Here is a 21,742-nt window from a genome sequence, read left to right on the forward strand (position 1 = left end):
CCATACTGCACTCGTTTTCTTTCTAACCCTGTTTTCTTATATTGGGTGCTTTCCCTATTATCATCACTTTCTGAGACGAATTCCAGTAGAGATTGCAGGAGCCAGTGAGTGTTATGGCGGCGAGTGGATGACTGGATGTAAACAAACCAAAGTCCGAACTCGAGGGCGAGTTGTGGCGAGTCTTTTTTATGGTTCCCCATAAAAAAAACTATTATTTCAAAAAATTATTTTGGCTGTTTTATGTTTTTTATAGTTTGTTTTATGTTTTTTTAGTGTGTTTTAAGTGAAAACAAGATGTTCTACTTAACATTTACAGTAAGCCCCCACATTTAGCGATCCTATTAGTCTGCCGAAACCATCGCTAAATTGGAATTTTGCCAAATTTGAATACTACTTTAAATAGGGAAAAATACCAATCAGTCTTTGTCCTTAAAGTCCCCATTTCGAGTCCCCATTTATAGCTGCAACATCGCCACCTTCACGAGAATCAGCACCCCCCGAACCACTAGTGGAGGCCATGGTGATAGTGAAACTCACTAAACAGCGAGGATGGGAGCACAAAAAATGAGTTCACACGCTGGATTAACACACAATAGCTCAAGTGTCGAGCGGGAATGCCGGAGGCACTGTGGGGCTGACATCACAGCCAAACAGACACGTGATTGGCTCAGAGCGAGCGGGAGGCGGGACAGTGTAGTGCAGTACATTCGCTAAATATGAGAGAAAATCGCTAAACTTGAGGGCTTGGCCTTTTTCCAGACAGTCGCTAAATAAGGGTTTCACTAAGCTGGATTTCGCTAAATTCAGGGCTTACTGTACGTATAAATTCCCTCTTTATTTTATGAATTTTAGATATAAAAATATTTTTTGGCCAAATTCGTCCGGGTATGTAGGAAATCCGAGTATTTGGGGTCCGACTTAGTGAGATATTACTGTAATTAGTTATTAAGTAAGGATAACTTATGAACTACTAAAATTTACTTTTTTTATATGAATGATATTGAGTTTCATCAAGATCTTATATTTGTAGTGCTGAAATGGTATAAAAACTTCTTGATGGATGAATATTCTGAGGAAGTTTGTCAACTTCTGAAAAGTCCTGACTAACTTGCATCTCTAACCTAATTCTAATATTTGCAAGAGTATTACACAAGTTCTTCATCCTTAAATCCCAAATTCTTAGTCGATTATTACTGCATGATATGATGATTAATGGTTTGGTCTTATCTTGCAGAAAGCAGAAGCTCAGCTGGCCTATGAGTTGCAGGCAGCCAAAACCCGACAGAAAATCAGGAATGAAGAGATTGCTATTGAGGTGGTAGAGCGAAGAAAGCAGATTGAGGTGTGTGATTATGGTTACATAATTTGTTGCTAATATTCATTATATCTGGTATTGTGTAGGTTACTGTTCTCCCACACACACACACACGATCGAGACACGGTCAAGGTTGGATGGGCGTACCAATGCTCCTCGCGATCAGCTGATCGTACTACCACAGGTTGTTGTGTTTACAGAGGCCTGGGCAAATGTGTGACTTGTGTGGCAATAGTTTCCAGGAATTACATTGAAAAGCACCTTTAGTCAGAAAGAGCTTACACCCATATGCAGGTATGAGAATAGGGAAAGAGTACAAGAAGAGGATGAGTATGATGATGAGGGAGAGAAAAGATTCGGAGGATTTGATGAGACAATTACCACCCTCCATAGGCAAGTTTTAACTCTAGAGAAAAAAATAGACAACTGGATAAGGGAGAGTATGAAAGGTAAAGAGAATGATGAACAGGAGAAAGAGTTTCTGAACTTAGAAAGAAAGGATAAAAAAAAGTGGAAGAAAATGAAGCTAGGCTAAGAGTAGAAAACAAGGAACTGAGAAAAGAACTAGCCAAATATAAGAAACAGATGGATGAAGGACTCGGTAAAGTAGAGAAAGAAAAAGAGGATCTGAAAGATCTGGTTAACAAAGAAGAGGAAAGAGTACAGGACGTGATTAAGAAAGAAGTTCAGGCATGGAGAGTACAAGATAAGAAAGACAAGGATAATTTTTAGGAGGTGATCCAGGAACAACTAAAAGAAAGAGATGAGAATATGGCAAACAAAATGATAGTCCTTAAGGAAAAAGAAAACCTAGTAAGGGAAATTGCAGAAAAGAAAAAGAGTGTAATCATATTTGGACTGAAAGAAAAAAAATGTAAAATATAGAAGGGAAAAAGAGGAAATGAAATCAGCAAAGACCAACTAAAAAATCTAAACGACGAAGATAGGCAGAACCAAGAGGAGGAAGTAGAGGAAATACACAGAATGGGACCTTATCAAGATGGAACAACAAGGCCAATTAAGATACTACTAAAATCACAAGCAGCAACAGAAGAGATATTATATAGAACAACAAAACTCAGAGAAACAGAAGGCTGCAAGGATATATATATATATATATATATATATATATATATATATATATATATATATATATATATATATATATATATATGAGGAAAAATGAAAATGAGGAAGAAAGGAAGAGATACAACAAACTGGCGGCAGCAGTAAAGGAAAAAAATAATTGAAAGGTCAGAGGAGAAAAAGGCACTTTTTTGGAGAATTATAAGAGACAGGATAAGGAAATGGTATATAAGAGAGAAGGAAGAGGAAACAGTGGAGCAAGTGTAACTAAAAGTGATAAGGGCAAGAAACTAAAAATGATGTATACAAACATAGACGGGGTTCTATCAAGTAAATTAAAACTAAAAAGATTACATAGATAAAGAAGAACCGGATATTGTATGCCTGGCTGAAACAAAACTAAATGAGGCAATCAAAATAGACATAGATAATAGATATAATGTATGGAGGAAAGACAGAGGGGGTAAAGGAGGAGGAGGAGTCATGATAATGTTAAGGAAAGAGATGGTGGTAAACCATGTGGAATATGGGGAAGGAAAAGCAGAAGTACTGTATATTAAGATGCATATTAATAAAAAAGAGTTAACAATCATTGGAACATATGTGCCAACAAAAACAAATTCATGGACCAATCAAGAATAAAAAGACATGATTGATGACACAATAAAGAGTTTAACGAGAGTCATTAAAGAAAGGAGAAAAGTTATATTGGTAAGAGACTTCAACTGTAAAGAAGTGGACTGGGAAAATTATGAAAGTGGTATGGGGGATGAAGCCTAGGGATAAAGATTCCTGAACCTAATGATAGATAATATGATGGACCAAAGAGTAAAGGAAAACACAAGATTCAGAGGGAATGATGAGCCGGCAAGATTAGATCTGGTTTTTACAAGGGGTATACAAATGAATGATGATATAAGATATAAGTGCCCATTGGGAAAGAGTGATCATGTAATATTAGAAATGGATATAGAAGAAAGAAAAGAAGATAGAGATGAATCATACAAAGGAGACCAATTAAATTATAGAAAGGCTGATATTGAGAATCTCAAGAACTATTTCAAATATGCTAACTGGGAGGAAATGGAAAATTCTGAGGGATGCAAGAGAAATATAACTTATTTTTGGAAATATACAAAACAGGAGTCAGGAAATATGTCCCGAAATATAGACCTAAGGAAGAAGGGAAGAAAGATTGGTTTAACGCAAAGTGTGCCAGGGCAAAGGAGAAAAGGGATGGAGCATGGAAAAGGTGGAGGAGAAATGAAATTAAGTAAATAAGGTAAACTTCAAGATAGCAAGAAATGAATATGTTAAAGTGAGGAAGGAAGAGGAGAGGACTATGAAAAGGACATTGTCGAAAAATGCAAGGAGCAACCAAAATTGTTCTACAGATTCATAAATGGAAAAATAAGACAAAAAGAAACAATAGAAAGGTTGAAAGGAGAAAATGGGATGGTGGAAGACCCAAAAGTATGGCAGAACTGTTAAATATAAATTTCAGGAGGTCTTTACTAAGGAATCCAAATTTGAAAGACCACAGGGTAATAGAGAGACCATCTATATGAAAGAGATTAAAGTAACCAAGCTTGAAATAAAAGAATTAATGAAGGAACTAGATGAAGAAAAGGCAATGGGACTGGATGAAGTCTCAGAATACTGAAAGAATGTAGGGAAGAACTAGCAAGTCCTATATACAACATCATAAAATGCTCAATTGAAAATGGAACAGTACCAGTAGAATGGAAAAGAGCTGAGGTGGTTCCCATATATAAGAGCGGAAGGAAGGAAGAACCTTTAAATTACAGACCAGTATCACTAACTAGTGTAATATGCAAGATGTGTGAAAGAGTAATAAAGAAACAATGGATCGAGTTCCTTGAAGACAACAAATTATTATCAAATAGCCAATTTGGTTTTAGAAAAGGTTGGTCGTGTAACAAATTTACTGAGTTTCTACTCTAGAATAGTTGATAGAGTACAAGAGAGAGGGATGGGTTGATTGTATTTATTTGGATTTAAAAAAGGCATTTGATAAAGTGCCACATGCAAGATTACTGTGGAAATTAGAGAAGGGTGGTTTAAAAGGAAGCACATTGAGATGGATGGAAAATTATTTGAGGGGGAGAGAAATAAGGATGGTAGTCAAAGGTATGAAGTCCAAGTGGAGAGTAGTAGAAAGCGGAGTGCCGCAGGGGTCAGTATTGGCGCCAATACTTTTTCTCATTTATATAAATGATATGCCAGAAGGAGTGAAGAGCTACATAAATCTGTTTGCAGATGACGTGAAACTGTGCAGAGTTGTAAAGCAAAAAGGATTGTGAAATACTGCAAGAAGACCTAAATAAGATCTGGGAATGGAGTAAAAAGTGAGAGATACAATTCAATGTGGACAAAAGCCATGTCATGGAAATGGGAAAGAGTGAAAGACGACCAGTGGGAATCTATAAGATGGGAGATGGAGTAGAACTGGAGAAAGTAAAAAAGGAAAAGGATTTGGGAGTGATGATGGAAGAAAATAATCAACCAGCAAGCCATATTGATAGAATTTTCAGAGAGACATACAATTTGCTAAGGAATATTGGAATAGCATTTCACTACATGGACAAAGAAATGATGAAGAAACTGATAAGTACTGTAATAAGACCCAGATTGGAATATGCAGGAGTAGTAGTGGAGAGACTACAAAAAATGGCTACAAGAATGATCCCAGAACTTGGAGGGATGACATATGAGGAGAGACTAAAGGTTATGGATCTACCAACTCTAGAACAGAGAAGGGAGAGAGGGGATCTGAATACAAGTTTATAAATTGGTCAACAGAATTGACCAAGTGGATAATGAGAAACTGATCCTGAGAAAAGAATATGATAGTCGAAGCATAAGATCGCATAGTAAAAAGTTGAGGAAAGGAAGATGTCTAAGAGATATAAAAAGATACAGTTTCCCGCAAAGATGTGTTGAGACGGGGAACAGTCTGAGGGAAGAACTGGTGACAGCAACGAGTGTGCATAGTTTTAAAGAAAAATTAGACAAGTGTAGATATGGAGATGGGGCCATATGAGCGTAAAAGCCCAGGCCCTGTAAAACTACAACTAGGTAAATACACACACATTCAATCAGGGACAGAAGCAAAAAATTATGGAATCATGCCAAGTTAAATTTTAAAGGGTTAAACTACTTTGGTAGTATTGATTGAAAGGAAATTATGCAAGGCTAGACAATTCAAGAGAATTATGATATATTTCTAGACAACTGTAATGAAGGAGTAAAGAAATATGTTCCCGATTACAGGATAAAAGAAAGCAAACACACATGTTATAATGCTATATGTGCAAGAGCTAAAAAGTGTAAGGATGTAGGTTGGAAAAAAATTAAGGAAGCAATGAAGTGAAGCAAATAGGAAGCAGAATAAAGAGGCATGGAACAAATACATTAGAATAAGAAGGGAAGTAGGGAGAAATTTTGAAAACAATGTAGTGAAGAGATGTGAAAAGGAACCCAAGCCTTTTTATAAGTATATAAATGGAAAAATAACAAACAGACCATCACTAAGGTAATTAAGGGAAATAGGACATATGAAACAACTGAAGAAATGAGTGAACTTAAGAACAAGAGCTTTAAATTAGTATTTAATGAAGGAGATTTCATAGCACCAAACAGCCAAGCGATACAAGAAGGATTAAGAAACATTGTGTTGCATAAGCAAAAAATCAATAAACTGCCAGAAGGGGTGGACATCAAGAATACAATGGGGCCAGATGGAATGTCAGGATGGACACTGAGGCAATGCAGAGACCAACTGGTGGAACCAATCTGGGATGTGGTCAACAGCTCTCTGATGGAAAGGAAGGCACCAAGGGAGTGGAAAAGAGCAAATATAGTCCCAATATATATAAAGGAGGAAAAAAGACTGACCCCTAATTTATAGACCAGTATCACTGACTAGTGTTGTAGGAAAGATTTTTGAAATTGTAATTCAGGAAAAATTATTATTATATCTGGAGGAAAATGAAATAATAAAAACTCACAATTCAGTTTCAGAAAAGGAAGATCATGCATAACAAATTTACTAAGCTTTTATGCAAGAGTAATAGATGAAGTACAAGGGAGAGATGAATGGGTTAACACAGTGTATTTGGACAGTAAAAAGGCCTCCTATATAGTACCACATAGAAGACTCCTATGGAAAATGGAACACATCAGTGGAATAAAGGGAAATATCTTAGAATGGATGACAGACTACCTAACAGATAGGGAAATGAGGATAGTAATAGGAGACACCCCATCTAGTTGGAGTAGAGTATCTAGTGACATACCACAGGGTTCAGTGCTAGCACCACTTATGTTCCAAGTATATATTAACAATATACAAGAGGGGCTGAGCAGAAAGATACTAACAAGGTCTGAAGGTGGAATCAAGAGTGGAAATAAGAATTTAATGCAAGAAAATGGGTGAAAGTTATAGAAGACCTATGTGGGAATACAAAATGGGAGAATAAATTATAATGGAAAGTAGTGAAGAAAATGACCTGGGAATAATTATACAAGACACTTTGACTCCAGAAAGACATATATATGGGTTATTTGGTTCAACATACAGGACACTAACTAACATCAGGGTGGCATTTCATTACATCTACAAGAGTATGATGAAAAAAATCATAACTGCTATGATAAGACCTAGACTAGAATATGCAGTAGTGGTGTGGTCACCATACAAGCAGAAAGACATCAAGAGAATAGAAAGAATCCAAAGGACTGCTGCAAAGATGGTGCCAGAAATAAAGGATCTTCCCTATTAAGAAAGACTGAAGGAAATGGAACTACCAGCTTTGAAGGACAGACGGGAAAGAGGAGGTCTAATAACGATGTATAAGTTAGTAAACCATATGGAAAAGATAGATAGACAAGACTTGGTATCACTGATGGAGGATGTAAGTAGGTGAACAAGAGGACATTCCAGGAAAGTCAAGAAAACTCAGTGTTCAAGAAACATTAAAAAGTTTAATTTTCCTCACAGGACGGTGGATATTTGGAATGGATTGAGTGAAGAAATTGTAGCAGTAGAAATTGTGCACAAATTTAAGGAAAAGTTGGATAAATATAGATATGGAGACAGGTTACTATGAGCCCTGCTCAAACCCTGTAATATACAACTAAGTAAATACAAATAAGTAAATACACACACACACACACATACACACACAGTGAGCCCCGAAAAACACATAAGCAAGATATTTGGACTATCATATAAAATGTTGACTAATGTAAGAGTGGCATTTCATTACATGGACAAATATATGATGAAAAAAAATCATCACAAGCATATTACATCCAAGGCTGAAATATGCAGCAGTGGTATGGTCTCCAAGCTCTAAAAAGTATATAGAAAAATTGGAAAGGATACAGAAGATAGCTACAAAGATGGTGCCGGAATTAAAGGACCTCACATATGAAAAACGACTGAAGGAAATGGGACTGCCGACCTTACTAGATAGAAGAGAATATGGGGACCTAATAACAATTTTGTGTGTGTGTGTGTGTATTTGCCTAGTTGTATTTACCTAGTTGTAGTTTTACAGGGCCTTGGCTTTATGCTCGTGTGGTCCCGTCTCCATATATACACTTATCCAATTTTTCTTTAAAACTATGCACACTCTTTGCTGACACCACTTCCTCACTCAAACTGTTCCAAGTCTCAACACATCTTTGCGGGAAACTAAATTTTTTAACATCTCTCAGACATCGTCCCTTCCTTAGTTTCTTACTATGCAATCTTGTGCTTCTAAAGTCATATTCTTCTCTCAGGATCAGTTTCTCATTATCCACTTCATCCATTCCGTTAATCAATTTATAAACTTGTATCAGATCCCCTCTCTCTCTTCTCTGCTCCAAGGTTGGTAGTTCCATTGCCTTTAGTCTCTCCTCATATGCCATCCCTTTAAATTCTGGAACTATTCTTGTAGCCATTTTTGTAGTCTCTAATTTTCTTATGTGTTTCTTTTTATGGGAGTCCACACAACTCCTGCATATTCCAATCTAGGTCTTATTTTAGTACTTATCAATTTCTTCATCATTTCCTTGTCCATATAGTGAAATGCTACTCCAATATTCCTTAGCAAATTATACGTCTCTCTGAAAATTCTATCAATATGGCTTACCGGTTGATTATTTCCTTCCTTTGTCACTCCCAAGTCCTTTTCCTTTTTTACTTTTTCTAGTTCTACTCCATCTCCCATCTTATAGATTCCCACTGGTCGTCTTTCACTTTTTCCCATTTCCATGACATGGCTTTTGTCCACATTGAATTCCATCTCCCATTTTTGCTCCATTTCCAGATCTTGTTTAAGTCTTCCTGTAGTATTTCACAATCCTCTTTTGTTTAATGACTCTGCACAGTTTCGCATCGTCCATAAACAGATTTATGTAGCTGTTCACTCCTCTGGCATGTCATTTATATATACGAGAAAATGTATTGGTGCCAATACTGACCCTGTGGCACTCCGCTGTCTACTGTTCTCCACTTGGACTTCATATCTTTAACTATCGTCCTTATTTCTCTCCCCCTTAAGTAATTCTTCATCCATCTCAATGTGCTTCCTTTTAAGCCACCCTTCTCCTCTAACTTCCATTGTAATCTTTCATGTGGCACTTTATCAAAAGCCTTTTTTAGATCTAAATAAATACAGTCAACCCATCCTCTCTCTCTTGTACTTTATCAACTATTCTAGAGTAGAAACTCAATAAATTTGTCACACATGACCGACCTTTTCTAAAACCAAATTGGCTATTTGATAATATTTTGTTGTCTTCAAGAAACTCAATCCATTGCTTCTTTATTACTTTTTCACACATCTTGCATATTACACTAGTTAGTGATACCGGTCTGTAATTTAAAGGTTCTTCCTTCCTTCCGCTCTTATATATGGGAACCACCTCAGCTCTTTTCCACTCCATTGACACTGTTCCATTTTCTATTGAGCATTTTATGATGTTGTATATAGGACTTTCTAGTTCTTCCCTACATTATTCTTTGAGTATTCTGCCTGAGACTTCATCCGGTCCCATTGCCTTTTCCTCATCCAATTCCGTCATCAACTTTTTTATTTCAAGCTTGGTTACTTTAATCTCTTTCATATAGACAGTCTGTAATTTAAAGGTTCTTCCTTCCTTCCGCTCTTATATATGGGAACCACCTTAGCTCTTTTCCACTCCATTGGCACTGTTCCATTTTCTATTGAGCATTTTATGATGTTGTATATTGGACTTGCTAGTTCTTCCCTACATTCTTTCAGTATTCTGCCTGAGACTTCATCCGGTCCCATTGCCTTTTCCTCATCCAATTCCGTCATCAACTTTTTATTTCAAGCTTGGTTACTTTAATCTCTTTCATATAGACAGTCTCTCTTACCCTGTGGTCTTTCAAATTTGGATTCCTTATTAAAGACCTCATGAAATTTACTATTTAACAGTTCTGCCATACTTTTTGGGTCTTCCACCATTCCGTTTCTCCTTTTAACCTTTCTGTTGTTTCTTTTGTCTTATTTTTCCATTTATGAATCTGTAGAACAATTTTGGTTGTTCCTTACATTTTTCGACAATGTCCTTTTCATAGTTCTTTTCTTCTTCCTTTCTCACCTTAGCATATTCATTTCTTGCTGTTTTGAAGTTTTCCTTATTTTCTGGATTTCTGTTTCTTCTCCACCTTTTCCATGCTCCATCTCGTTTCTCCTTTGCCCTAGCACATCTTGCATTAAACCAATCTTTCTTTCCTTCTTCTTTAGGTCTATATTTGAACATATTCCTGACCCCAGTTTTGTATATTTCCAAAAATAAGTTATATTTCTCTTGAACCGTTAATGAGTTTTCCATCTCCTCTCAGTTTACGTTTTTAAAATAGTTTTTGAGATTCTCAATATCAGCCTTTCTGTAATTTAATCTGTCTCCTTTGTATGATTCATCTCTATCTTCCTTTCCTTCTTCTATATCCATTTCTAATATTACATGGTCACTCTTTCCCAATGGGCACTTGTATCTTATATAATCGTTAATTGGTATATCCCTTGTAAAAACTAGGTCTAATCTTGCCGGCTCATCGTTTCCTCTGAATCTCGTGTTTTCCTTTACTCTTTGGACCATCAAACTATCTATCATTAGGTTCAGGAATCTATCTCCCCAGGCATCTTCCCCCATACCACTTTCATAATTTTCCCAGTCTACCTCCTTACAGTTGAAATCTCCTACCATTATCACTTTTTTCCTTTCCTTAATGATTCTTGTAAGACTCCTTATTGTGTCATCTATCATGTCTCTATATTCTTGGTTAGTCCATGAGTTTGTTTTTGGTGGCACATATGTTCCAATGATTGTTAACTCCTTTTTGTTAATCATGCATCTTAACATACAGTATTTCTGATTTTCCTTCCCCAAACTCCACTTGATTTACCACTATCTCCTTCCTTAACATCATCATGACTTCTCCTCCTTCTTTACCCACTCTGTCTCTCCTCCATATATTATACCTTTTATCTATGTCTATTTTTATTGCCTCATTTAACTTTGTGTGTGTGTATTTACCTAGTTGTAGTTTTACAGGGCCTGGGCTTTATGCTCGTGTGGTCCCGTCTCCATATCTACACTTATCCAATTTTTCTTTAAAACTATGTACACTCTTTGCTGATACCACTTCCTCACTCAAACTGTTCCAAGTCTCAACACATCTTTGCGGGAAACTAAATTTTTTAACATCTCTCAGACATCGTCCCTTCCTTAGTTTCTTACTATGCGATCTTGTGCTTCTAAAGTCATATTCTTCTCTCAGGATCAGTTTCTCATTATCCACTTCATCCATTCCGTTAATCAATTTATAAACTTGTATCAGATCCCTCTCTCTCTCTGCTCCAAGGTTGGTAGATCCATTGCCTTTAGTCTCTCCTCATATGCCATCCCTTTAAATTCTGGAACCATTCTTGTAGCCATTTTTGTAGTCTCTAATTTTCTTATGTGTTTCTTTTTATGGGAGTCCACACAACTCCTGCATATTCCAATCTAGGTCTTATTTTAGTACTTATCAATTTCTTCATCATTTCCTTGTCCATATAGTGAAATGCTACTCCAATATTCCTTAGCAAATTATACGTCTCTCTGAAAATTCTATCAATATGGCTAACCGGTTGATTATTTTCTTCCATTGTCACTCCCAAGTCCTTTTCCTTTTTACTTTTCTAGTTCTACTCCATCTCCCATCTTATAGATTCCCACTGGTCGTCTTTCACTTTTTCCCATTTCCATGACATGGCTTTTGTCCACATTGAATTCCATCTCCCATTTTTGCTCCATTTCCAGATCTTGTTTAAGTCTTCCTGTAGTATTTCACAATCCTCTTTTGTTTAATGACTCTGCACAGTTTCGCATCGTCCGCAAACAGATTTATGTAGCTGTTCACTCCTCTGGCATGTCATTTATATATACGAGAAAAGTATTGGTGCCAATACTGACCCCTGTGGCACTCCGCTGTCTACTGTTCTCCACTTGGACTTCATATCTTTAACTATCGTCCTTATTTCTCTCCCCCTTAAGTAATTCTTCATCCATCTCAATGTGCTTCCTTTTAAGCCACCCTTCTCCTCTAACTTCCATAGTAATCTTTCATGTGGCACTTTATCAAAAGCCTTTTTTAGATCTAAATAAATACAGTCAACCCATCCCTCTCTCTCTTGTACTTTATCAACTATTCTAGAGTAGAAACTCAATAAATTTGTCACACATGACCAACCTTTTCTAAAACCAAATTGGCTATTTGATAATATTTTGTTGTCTTCAAGAAACTCGATCCATTGCTTCTTTATTACTTTTCACACATCTTGCATATTACACTAGTTAGTGATACCGGTCTGTAATTTAAAGGTTCTTCCTTCCTTCCGCTCTTATATATGGGAACCACCTCAGCTCTTTTCCACTCCACTGGCACTGTTCCATTTTCTATTGAGCATTTTATGATGTTGTATATTGGACTTGCTAGTTCTTCCCTACATTCTTTCAGTATTCTGCCTGAGACTTCATCCGGTCCCATTGCCTTTTCCTCATCCAATTCCGTCATCAACTTTTTATTTCAAGCTTGGTTACTTTAATCTCTTTCATATAGACAGTCTCTCTATTACCCTGTGGTCTTTCAAATTTGGATTCCTTAGTAAAGACCTCATGAAATTTACTATTTAACAGTTCTGCCATACTTTTGGGTCTTCCACCATTCCGTTTCTCCTTTTAACCTTTCTATTGTTTCTTTTTGTCTTATTTTTCCATTTATGAATCTGTAGAACAATTTTGGTTGTTCCTTACATTTTTCGACAATGTCCTTTTCATAGTTCTTTTCTTCTTCCTTTCTCACCTTAGCATATTCATTTCTTGCTGTTTTGAAGTTTTCCTTATTTTCTGGATTTCTGTTTCTTCTCCACCTTTTCCATGCTCCATCTCGTTTCTCCTTTGCCCTAGCACATCTTGCATTAAACCAATCTTTCTTTCCTTCTTCTTTAGGTCTATATTTGGAACATATTCCCTGACCCCAGTTTTGTATATTTCCAAAAATAAGTTATATTTCTCTTGAACCGTTAATGAGTTTTCCATCTCCTCCCAGTTTACGTTTTAAAATAGTTCTTGAGATTCTCAATATCAGCCTTTCTGTAATTTAATCGGTCTCCTTTGTATGATTCATCTCTATCTTCCTTTCCTTCTTCTATATCCATCTCTAATATTACATGGTCACTCTTTCCCAATGGGCACTTGTATCTTATATCATCGTTAATTGGTATATCCCTTGTAAAACTAGGTCTAATCTTGCCGGCTCATCGTTTCCTCTGAATCTTGTGTTTTCCTTTACTCTTTGGACCATCAAATTATCTATCATTAGGTTCAGGAATCTATCTCCCAGGCATCTTCCCCATACCACTTTCATAATTTTCCCAGTCTACCTCCTTACAGTTGAAATCTCCTATCAATATCACTTTTCTCCTTTCCTTAATGATTCTTGTAAGACTCCTTATTGTGTCATCTATCATGTCTCTATATTCTTGGTTAGTCCATGAGTTTGTTTTGGTGGCACATATGTTCCAATGATTGTTAACTCCTTTTTGTTAATATGCATCTTAACATACAGTATTTCTGATTTTCCTTCCCCAAACTCCACTTGATTTACCACTATCTCCTTCCTTAACATCATCATGACTCCTCCTCCTCCTTTACCCACTCTCTCTCTCCTCCATATATTATACCTTTTATCTATGTCTATTTTATTGCCTCATTTAACTTTGTTTCCACCAGGCATACAATATCTGGTTCTTCTTTCTTTATGTAATCTCTTAATTCTAATTTACTAGATAAAATCCCATCTATGTTTGTATACATCATTTTTAATCTCTTGTTCTTATCATTTTAGTTAAACTTGCTCCATTCTTTTCTCTTCTTTCTCTTTTATATACCATTTCCTTATCCTGTCTCCTATAATTCTCCAAAAATGCCTTCTTCTCCTCCTCTGACCTTTCATTATTTTTTCTCTTGCTTCTGCCACCAGTTCATTGTGTCTCTTCCTTTCCTCCTCGTTTCTATTTTTCTTTATATATATATCTTTGCAACCTTCTGTTTCTCTGAGTTTCGTTTTTCTATATAGTACTTCTTCTGCTGCTGCTTGTGATTTTAGTAATATCTTAATTGGTCTCACTGTTCCTTCTTGATATGGTCCCATTCTATGGATTTCTTCTACTTCCTCTTCTAAGTTCTGTCTATCCTCGTCATTCAGATGTTTTAGTAGGTCTTTTACTGATTTCATTTCGTCTTTTTCCCTTCTTGGTCTATATTTAACATTTTTTCTTTCAGTCCAAAAATAATTACACTCTTCTTTTTTCCAATTTCTCTTACTAAATTTTCTTTTTCTTGAGGACTCCTATCATTTTGCTTGTCATATTTTCATCTCTTTCTTTTAACTGTTCTTGAAATACTTCTTGAAATGATTCCTTGTCTTTCTTATCTTGGATTCTCCATGCTTGTACTTCTTTTTAATCACGTCTTGTACTCTTTCTTCTTCTTTGTTAACTAGATCTTTTAGCTTTTCTTTTTCTTTCTCGGCTTTACCGAGTCCTTCTTCCATCAATTTCTTATAGTTCGCTATTTGGACTTTTAATTCTTCATTTTCGGTTCTTAGCCTAGTTTCATTTTCTTCCACTCTTTGTATCCTTTCTTTCAATTTCTGGAGCTCTTTATCCTGTTCTTCATTCTCTTTCATTCCCATACTCTCCTTTATCAATTTATCTAATTTACGTTCGATAGTTAAGACTCTATCAAATAGTGAAGTTTGCGCCGTATCAAAGCCTTCAAATTCTCCTCCTCCCTCACCAACATTGTCATCATCAGCTTTCATTCTTTCCCTTGTCACATACCTGCATTTAGATGGAATATCTTTCTCACTCATTATTATTTAACACTGTATTCATGAAAGGAAAAATGAGTCCACACTTATCGCCCAGGCCACTGTAAACCCAAACAAAGGTAGTGAAGATCAGCTGATTCTCGGGAGCGACGGTATCGCGTCCTTCCTCTGCTGCGTCTCATCTGTGTGTGTGTGTGTGTATTTACCTAATTGTATTTACCTAATTGTAACATACGGGAAAAGAGCTATGCTCGTGTTGTCCCGTCTCCATATCTATTAATGTCCAGCTTTTTCTTAAAATCATGAATATTCCTTGCGTTGACCACTTCCACGTCTAAACTATTCCATGCTTCCACCCTTCTATGAGGAAGCTATATTTTTCACATCTCTCCTATAAGTGGCCATTTTAGTTTTTCCCATGCCCTCTCGACATTCTTCCATTCCACATACACAGATCTTCCCTATCCATTTTTCCATGCCAATCATCACTCTGTATATTGCTATCAGGTCTCCCTTTCTCTTCTGTTTTCCAGGGTTGGAAGTTGCATTCTTTTCAGTCTGTCTTCATAAGTCAAATCTCTTAAGTCAGGCACCATTTTGTTGCAGCCCTCTGTACTTTCTCTAGTTTCCTTATGTGTTTCTTTAAGTTCGGAGCCCACTGTATTGTTGCATATTCAAGCCTCGGTCTTATCATTGCAGTAATTATTTTCTTCATCATTTCTTCATCTAGATATACTGAACGCCACTCTTATGTTCCTCAATAAGTTCAATACTTCTCCAATTATTTTGTTTATATGTCTCTCTGGCGATAGGTCATTGGTAATTGTCACCCCAAGGTCTTTTTCTTCATGACTGGTTTTATGTCTTCATTTCCTATCTTGTACATACTCCTGATTCTTCTTTCACTCTTGCCAAACTCTATTTTCTTGCATTTTGTCGTGTTGAACTCCATTTGCCATGTACAGCTCCATTTCCATATTCTGTCCAAGTCTTCCTGGAGTAGTTCGCAATCTTTGTCACATCTCACTTTTCTTAACAATTTTGCATCGTCTGCAAATAGGCTCACATAACTGGACACCCCATCCACCATGTCATTTATGTAGACTGCGAACATTACTGGTGCCAACACTGATCCCTGTGGAACTCCACTCTCCACCAATCCCCATTCTGATGGTCTGTCCTTAATTATTGTTCTCATTTCTCTTCCTACCAAAAGTCTTCCATCCATTTTAGTAAACTGCCATGCACTCCTCCTACCATTTCAAGTTTCCAGATCAGTCTCTGGTGTGGTACCTTATCAAAGGCCTTTTTAAATCCAGATATATTCCATCAGCCCAACCATCTCTTTCCTGTATTACATCTATCACCCTCGAATAGTAACATATCAGGTTTGTCGTGCATGAACGCCTTTCCTAAAACCAAATTGACACTCACAAAGTATGTCATTTTCTCCAAGAAGTCTGTCCATCTAGTCTTCACCACCCTCTCACATCTTAGCTACCACACTTGTAAGTGACACTGGTCCACACCTTGTAAGTGACACTGGTATAGTTCAATGGGTCTCTTGTTACCTGATTTATAGATATGAACACCTGAAAAATCTTCTACTAGGGCAGGAACAGTGCCAGGACGATGATCAGAAAAGGATCAGCCATGAGTGTGAAGGTGTGAGGTGAGGGGCTGGGTGGTGTCTCCTCATCGTCACCATCACTCTCATATAGGTCATCACTACCGCCTCACTGTCATTTTCTGGCAAATATTCATCATCTGAATCACTTGTGAGGCCTTCTGATTGTGTCAGATTATCATCTGATCCTTGCAAGTCATCGTCAAGAGGGGTATAACTCTCAGAATCACTGCTGGAGGAGCACAAAGATGCCATAATGCGACGCGTGTCAAAGTCAAACACACGCGCGTACCAACCCCCTCCCCCCTGCACCGAGTTTTTCGAGCGCTTCTCATAATTTCGTAGGTAGTCTAATGTTCATTTCTATGCCCATATTTAGTCATCTAAGTATTATTTTTCATGTCTTTTGATAGATTTGGCTCATGGGATGTTTCAAAGTCAAACACACACACTGATGGGTGGGCGGTTCCTAAAGGGGTTTACACTTGGCAATTATCGGGAGGCAATACTGCCGAAACGTGTTGCCGATAGTATTTTGGGTCTCGGGTCTCGGTCTGAGACTGGGAGCGCTTCTCGCTGCTAGCCGACCGTGTTGGTGTTGTATTGCCGCTAGCGGCAATATAAACAAACATGTCGGCACCCAGAGAAGCGTCCCTGATGAATGCAGACAACTTCATTTGGAGTTGGGAGGCCGAGGTGGCCTTGCTGGAGCAAGTGAGGGAGGTGAAACATTTGTGGGACCCACAAGACGAGCTTTACAAGAAGCATAATCTTCGAAAATACGCTTTCCAGAAAGTGGCTGATTCAATGGAGATGTTCCCAAGTCTACAGGGCATTTAAATTTTGAGGAAAAATTTTTTAAATTTTAATCAGCTTTTAGGTATTTACAATCAGTTATTTGTTTTACTTTTTTCTGTAAAAATTTCTGAGTCATCATCTGGTGTTTTATTTTAGTGAAGAAGAGCCATAGCTTCCTGCCAAGGAACTTTTCCCTCATGATTGAAATAGTTTTTAAACGTATCTCGAATGTTCTTGGCTGCATCTGTGTGGCCTCTGGCTACGCCTTGCAGTCCTTGAAGACCTGCATGTGGATGATTACGCCACTGACCTTGCTGCATTATGCAGTTTCTTTCACCCTTTCGGTCAAGAAGCTCAGGTCAAGAAGCTCAGTGGGGAGTAGGTTTCAGCCAAGAGCTGTTTCTCAACCTTTATCCGTTAAGAACCCTTTGGGTTAATCTACTGGAACCCCCAGTTATTTGACATCGAACAGAATTAAAATTTAGTGACTGACACTAAGTCAATAGGCAAAGGTATTCTGCAAAGAATGTATCATTAAATCAGCCATCTAAGTACCCCTGGAAATCTCCTTGTGAACCCCTGGGGGTTCGCGAACCCCAGATTGAGAACCCCTGTCTTAGGTAATTATGCAATGCTACAGTTGCAAGCACAATATCCCTGATATTTTTTGGAGAAGTATTTATGGCATGTTTGAAAATTTGAAATCTGGCAGCCAGAATACCAAAGGCATATTCTGAAGTTCCACAGACGTTTCCTTTTTCCTGCCATCGTCAATTCATGTAAAAAAAGAACAGCCATCGCTGCCTCTTCATCGCTGGAGGAAGAATCAGAACAAAAAAAGTTCTTGCGGAGAGCCATCTTGTTGGTTTGTTTACGTCCTGCCAGCTGATGCTCCCGGCAACATCTCCCCAGTAGTGTGAACGTACTTGCTCCCGAGAGCATCCAGCCGGAGTTGTCGGCAGCACGTTTCGGCAGCATTGCCTCCCGAAAATTGCCAGGTGTAAACCCCCTTTCACACACACCACTCACTGCCCAGTCAAAACATAACAGCGTCAAGCAGCTCATCTTCCTTAGTTCAACTTACCACCAAACACCAAATGTGGCCTAACGTTCCTAAGAAGACCAGGAAGTGTCTTACTTGAAGTGAATATTATTCACAGACAAGAGAGGCCAGAAAACTAACATTGCTTCCCACCATGGCTTGACTTCATCTACTGTCTACTATTTTCAAGTCAAGAGACTCTATTAAGAAGGCTAGAGACCTCATCTTCCTTGCAAGCTAAAAGAACCACCAGAACTCGTGACTCTACAATGGATATGGAAAGCCTTGTGGAAATGTGGTACATAAGTTTTGTATGCAGTACCATGATGAGCACTTTGTTTACATTCCACAGGTTGTTAGTGTATTTCCCGTTTCACTTCCCTCCCTTCAAGAAGATCATCAACATTATAAAGTTACGTACATATACATTAGTGTACATTATTTAAATTAAACTACCTAAATGTTTAAATTTTTACTTTCATTAAACCTTTTACTGTACTATGATGCACTCTTTCTCAATGAAAGTTCAAATCAGGGGTTAAACTTGTTATAATCGGTTCGCAACGAATTTTAACGAAGTTTTTTTAGGAACGTAACCCCTTCGTTAAGCGGGGTTGCCTGTATATATATATATATATATATATATATATATATATATATATATATATATATATATATATATATATATACAAGCAACCTGCTTAAAGAAGGGTTACGTTCCTAAAAACTTCATTGCGAAACTTCGTTAAACTGATTATAACAAGTTTAACCCTGACTTGAACTTCCATTGAGAGTAAACAAAACGAGTGCATCATAGTACAGTGAAAGTTTAATGAAAGTAAAATTATGAAGTTAAACATTTAGGCAGTTTAATTTAAGTCATTATAATGTACACTAATGTATGTATGTACGTAACTTTATAATGTTCATCTTAAATTTATGAAGGAGAGAGAAAAGCGGAAAGACACTAACTGGCAACCTGTGGCATGTAAACAAAGGACGCATCTTTGTATCACATACAAAACTTATGTATCACATTTCCACAAGGCTTTCCATTTTATCCATTGTAGAGTCACGAGTTCAGGTGGTTCTTTTAGTTTGCAAGGAAGATATGGTCTCACCAGCTCTCTTAATAGAGTCTGCTGGCTTGAAAATAATAGAGACAGTAGATGGAGTCAAGATGGTGGCAAGCAATGCTGTTAGTTTTTTTCCTCTGTCTGTGAATGATATCAGCTTCACCGAGAGTAAGAGACTTCCTGGTCTCTCAGCAACGCAGGACATTGCAGGGCGTTTTGGTAAGTAATTGTTGAGAAGACAAGCTGCTGCTGACACTTATTTTGAACAGGGGGAGTGAGTGATGCACGTGTTATCCAAGAGAAGCGCTGGTGTATTCAAAAGCCAGTCAGCTTGCGAGATACAGCGGTGCTTTCAAACTTGGAAAAAAATTATCTGGATAAAACTTCGTTAAAGCGAGTTTGGTGTTTGTTAAACAAGCAGATGGTAGTAAAATGAAACCTTCATTGTAGCGAAATTTCAGTGTGAACTGTTAGCGTTACCTGTATGTAATACATATATATACAGTCAACCCTAGGCTATCGGGACTTCTGCTATCGTGTTTTATTGCTATCACACACCCATGAAAAGCTGCTAAAATTTCATTATTGCGACCTCAGATGCCTGCTTTGCAGCCATGACGTCATGGGATATCTGAGCACTCATTGGCCAAGACCACCTTCCAAGATCAATTGCTATTGCTTTTTGGATGGCGCTTTCATAATTGGGTAATAGCCAGTATATATATATATATATATATATATATATATATATATATATATATATATATATATATATATACACAGGCAACTTCTGTATATATATATATATATATATATATATATATATATATATATATATATATATATATATATATATATATATATATATATATATATATATATATATATATATATATATATATATATATATATATATATATATACACACACACACACTTAACCCTCGGCTATCGCTACCAATTGGGGCTGAAATAGCTGTGCCAGCCAAACGCGATAGCCAAATTGATCTTGGTGGAAGGCGTTTTGGCCAATGACCAGATATCCCATGACGCCATGGCTGGGCAGCGATAGCAGGCATCTGAGGTGGCGATAATAAAATTTTAGCAGCTTTTCATGGGTGCGTGATAGCAATAAATATATATATAAGTCGACTGTATATATATATATATATATATATATATATATATATATATATATATATATATATATATATATATATATATATATATATACAGGCAACCCCGCTTAACGAAGGGGTTACGTTCCTAAAAACACTTCGTTAAGCGAAATTTCGTTAAGCGAACCGATTATAACAAGTTTAACCCTGATTTGAACTTCCATTGAGAGTAAGTGAGAGTGCATCATAGTACAGTAAAGGTTTAATGAAAGTAAAAATTATGAAGTTAAACATTTAGGTAGTTTAATTTAAGTCATTATAATGTACACTAATGTATGTATGTACGTAACTTTATAATGTTGATAATCTTAACTTTATGAAGGAGGGAGAGTGAAACGGAAATACACTAACCGGCAACCTATGGAATGTAAACAAAGTGCGCATCATGGTACTGCATACAAAACTTATGTACCATATTTCCACAAGGCTTTCCATTTTATCCATTGTAGAGTCACGAGTTCTGGTGGTTCTTTTAGCTTGCAAGGAAGATGAGGTCTCACTAGCCTTCTTAATAGAGTTTCTTGACTTGAAAATAGTAGACAGTAGATGGAGTCAAGCCATGGTGGGAAGTAATTTTATTAGTTTTCTGGCCTTTCTCTTGTCTGTGAATAATACCCAGCTTCACTTCGACAGTAAGACACTTCCTGGTCTTCTTAGGAACGTTAGGCCACATTGCAGGGGGTTTTGGTGGTAAGTTGAACTAAGGAAGAGGAGCTGCAGGTGATGCTGTTATGTTTTGACTGGGGAGTGAGTGGTGCATGTGATCTTGATCTTGATCTTGATGCTACAGGTGACACAGAATTTCTTCTGAGTCAGGCCTTTGTATCGGCAGAGCCTGTGTTGTCCACGAGATGCTTGATCTTGATCTTTATTCTACAGGTGTCTCAGGATTTCTCCTGAGGCAGGCCTTAGTACCAGCAGCTCCTGATGTATTCACAAGCCTGTCAGCTTGCATGATACAGTGGGGCTTTCAAATTTGGAAAAAATTACTGGGACAAAACTTCGTTAAAGCGAGTTTGGTGTTCATTAAACGAGCAGATGGTAGTAAAATTAAACCTTCGTTATAGCGAAATTTCGTTGTGTAAACCTTCGTTAAACGGGGGTTGCCTGTATATATGTGTGTGTGTGTGTGTATATATATATATATATATATATATATATATATATATATATATATATATATATATATATATATATATA

General features: G+C 37.1%; 1 protein-coding gene across 1 annotated transcript in view; it reads left to right on the plus strand.

Annotated features, from left to right (window-relative positions):
* LOC123519767 (flotillin-2-like) overlaps window positions 1-21,742 on the plus strand; it is a 99,663-nt gene that overhangs the window by 44,305 nt on the left and 33,616 nt on the right. The window contains exons 7-9 of the mRNA XM_045281273.1: window positions 1,235-1,344; window positions 4,075-4,081; window positions 19,634-19,789. Of these exons, the coding sequence (XP_045137208.1) occupies window positions 1,235-1,344; window positions 4,075-4,081; window positions 19,634-19,789 (273 nt within the window). The remainder of the gene's footprint in view (window positions 1-1,234; window positions 1,345-4,074; window positions 4,082-19,633; window positions 19,790-21,742) is intronic.

The sequence above is a fragment of the Portunus trituberculatus genome, chromosome 46, assembly GCF_017591435.1.
Source record: "Portunus trituberculatus isolate SZX2019 chromosome 46, ASM1759143v1, whole genome shotgun sequence".
In the NCBI taxonomy this organism is placed as follows: Eukaryota; Metazoa; Arthropoda; class Malacostraca; order Decapoda; family Portunidae; genus Portunus; species Portunus trituberculatus.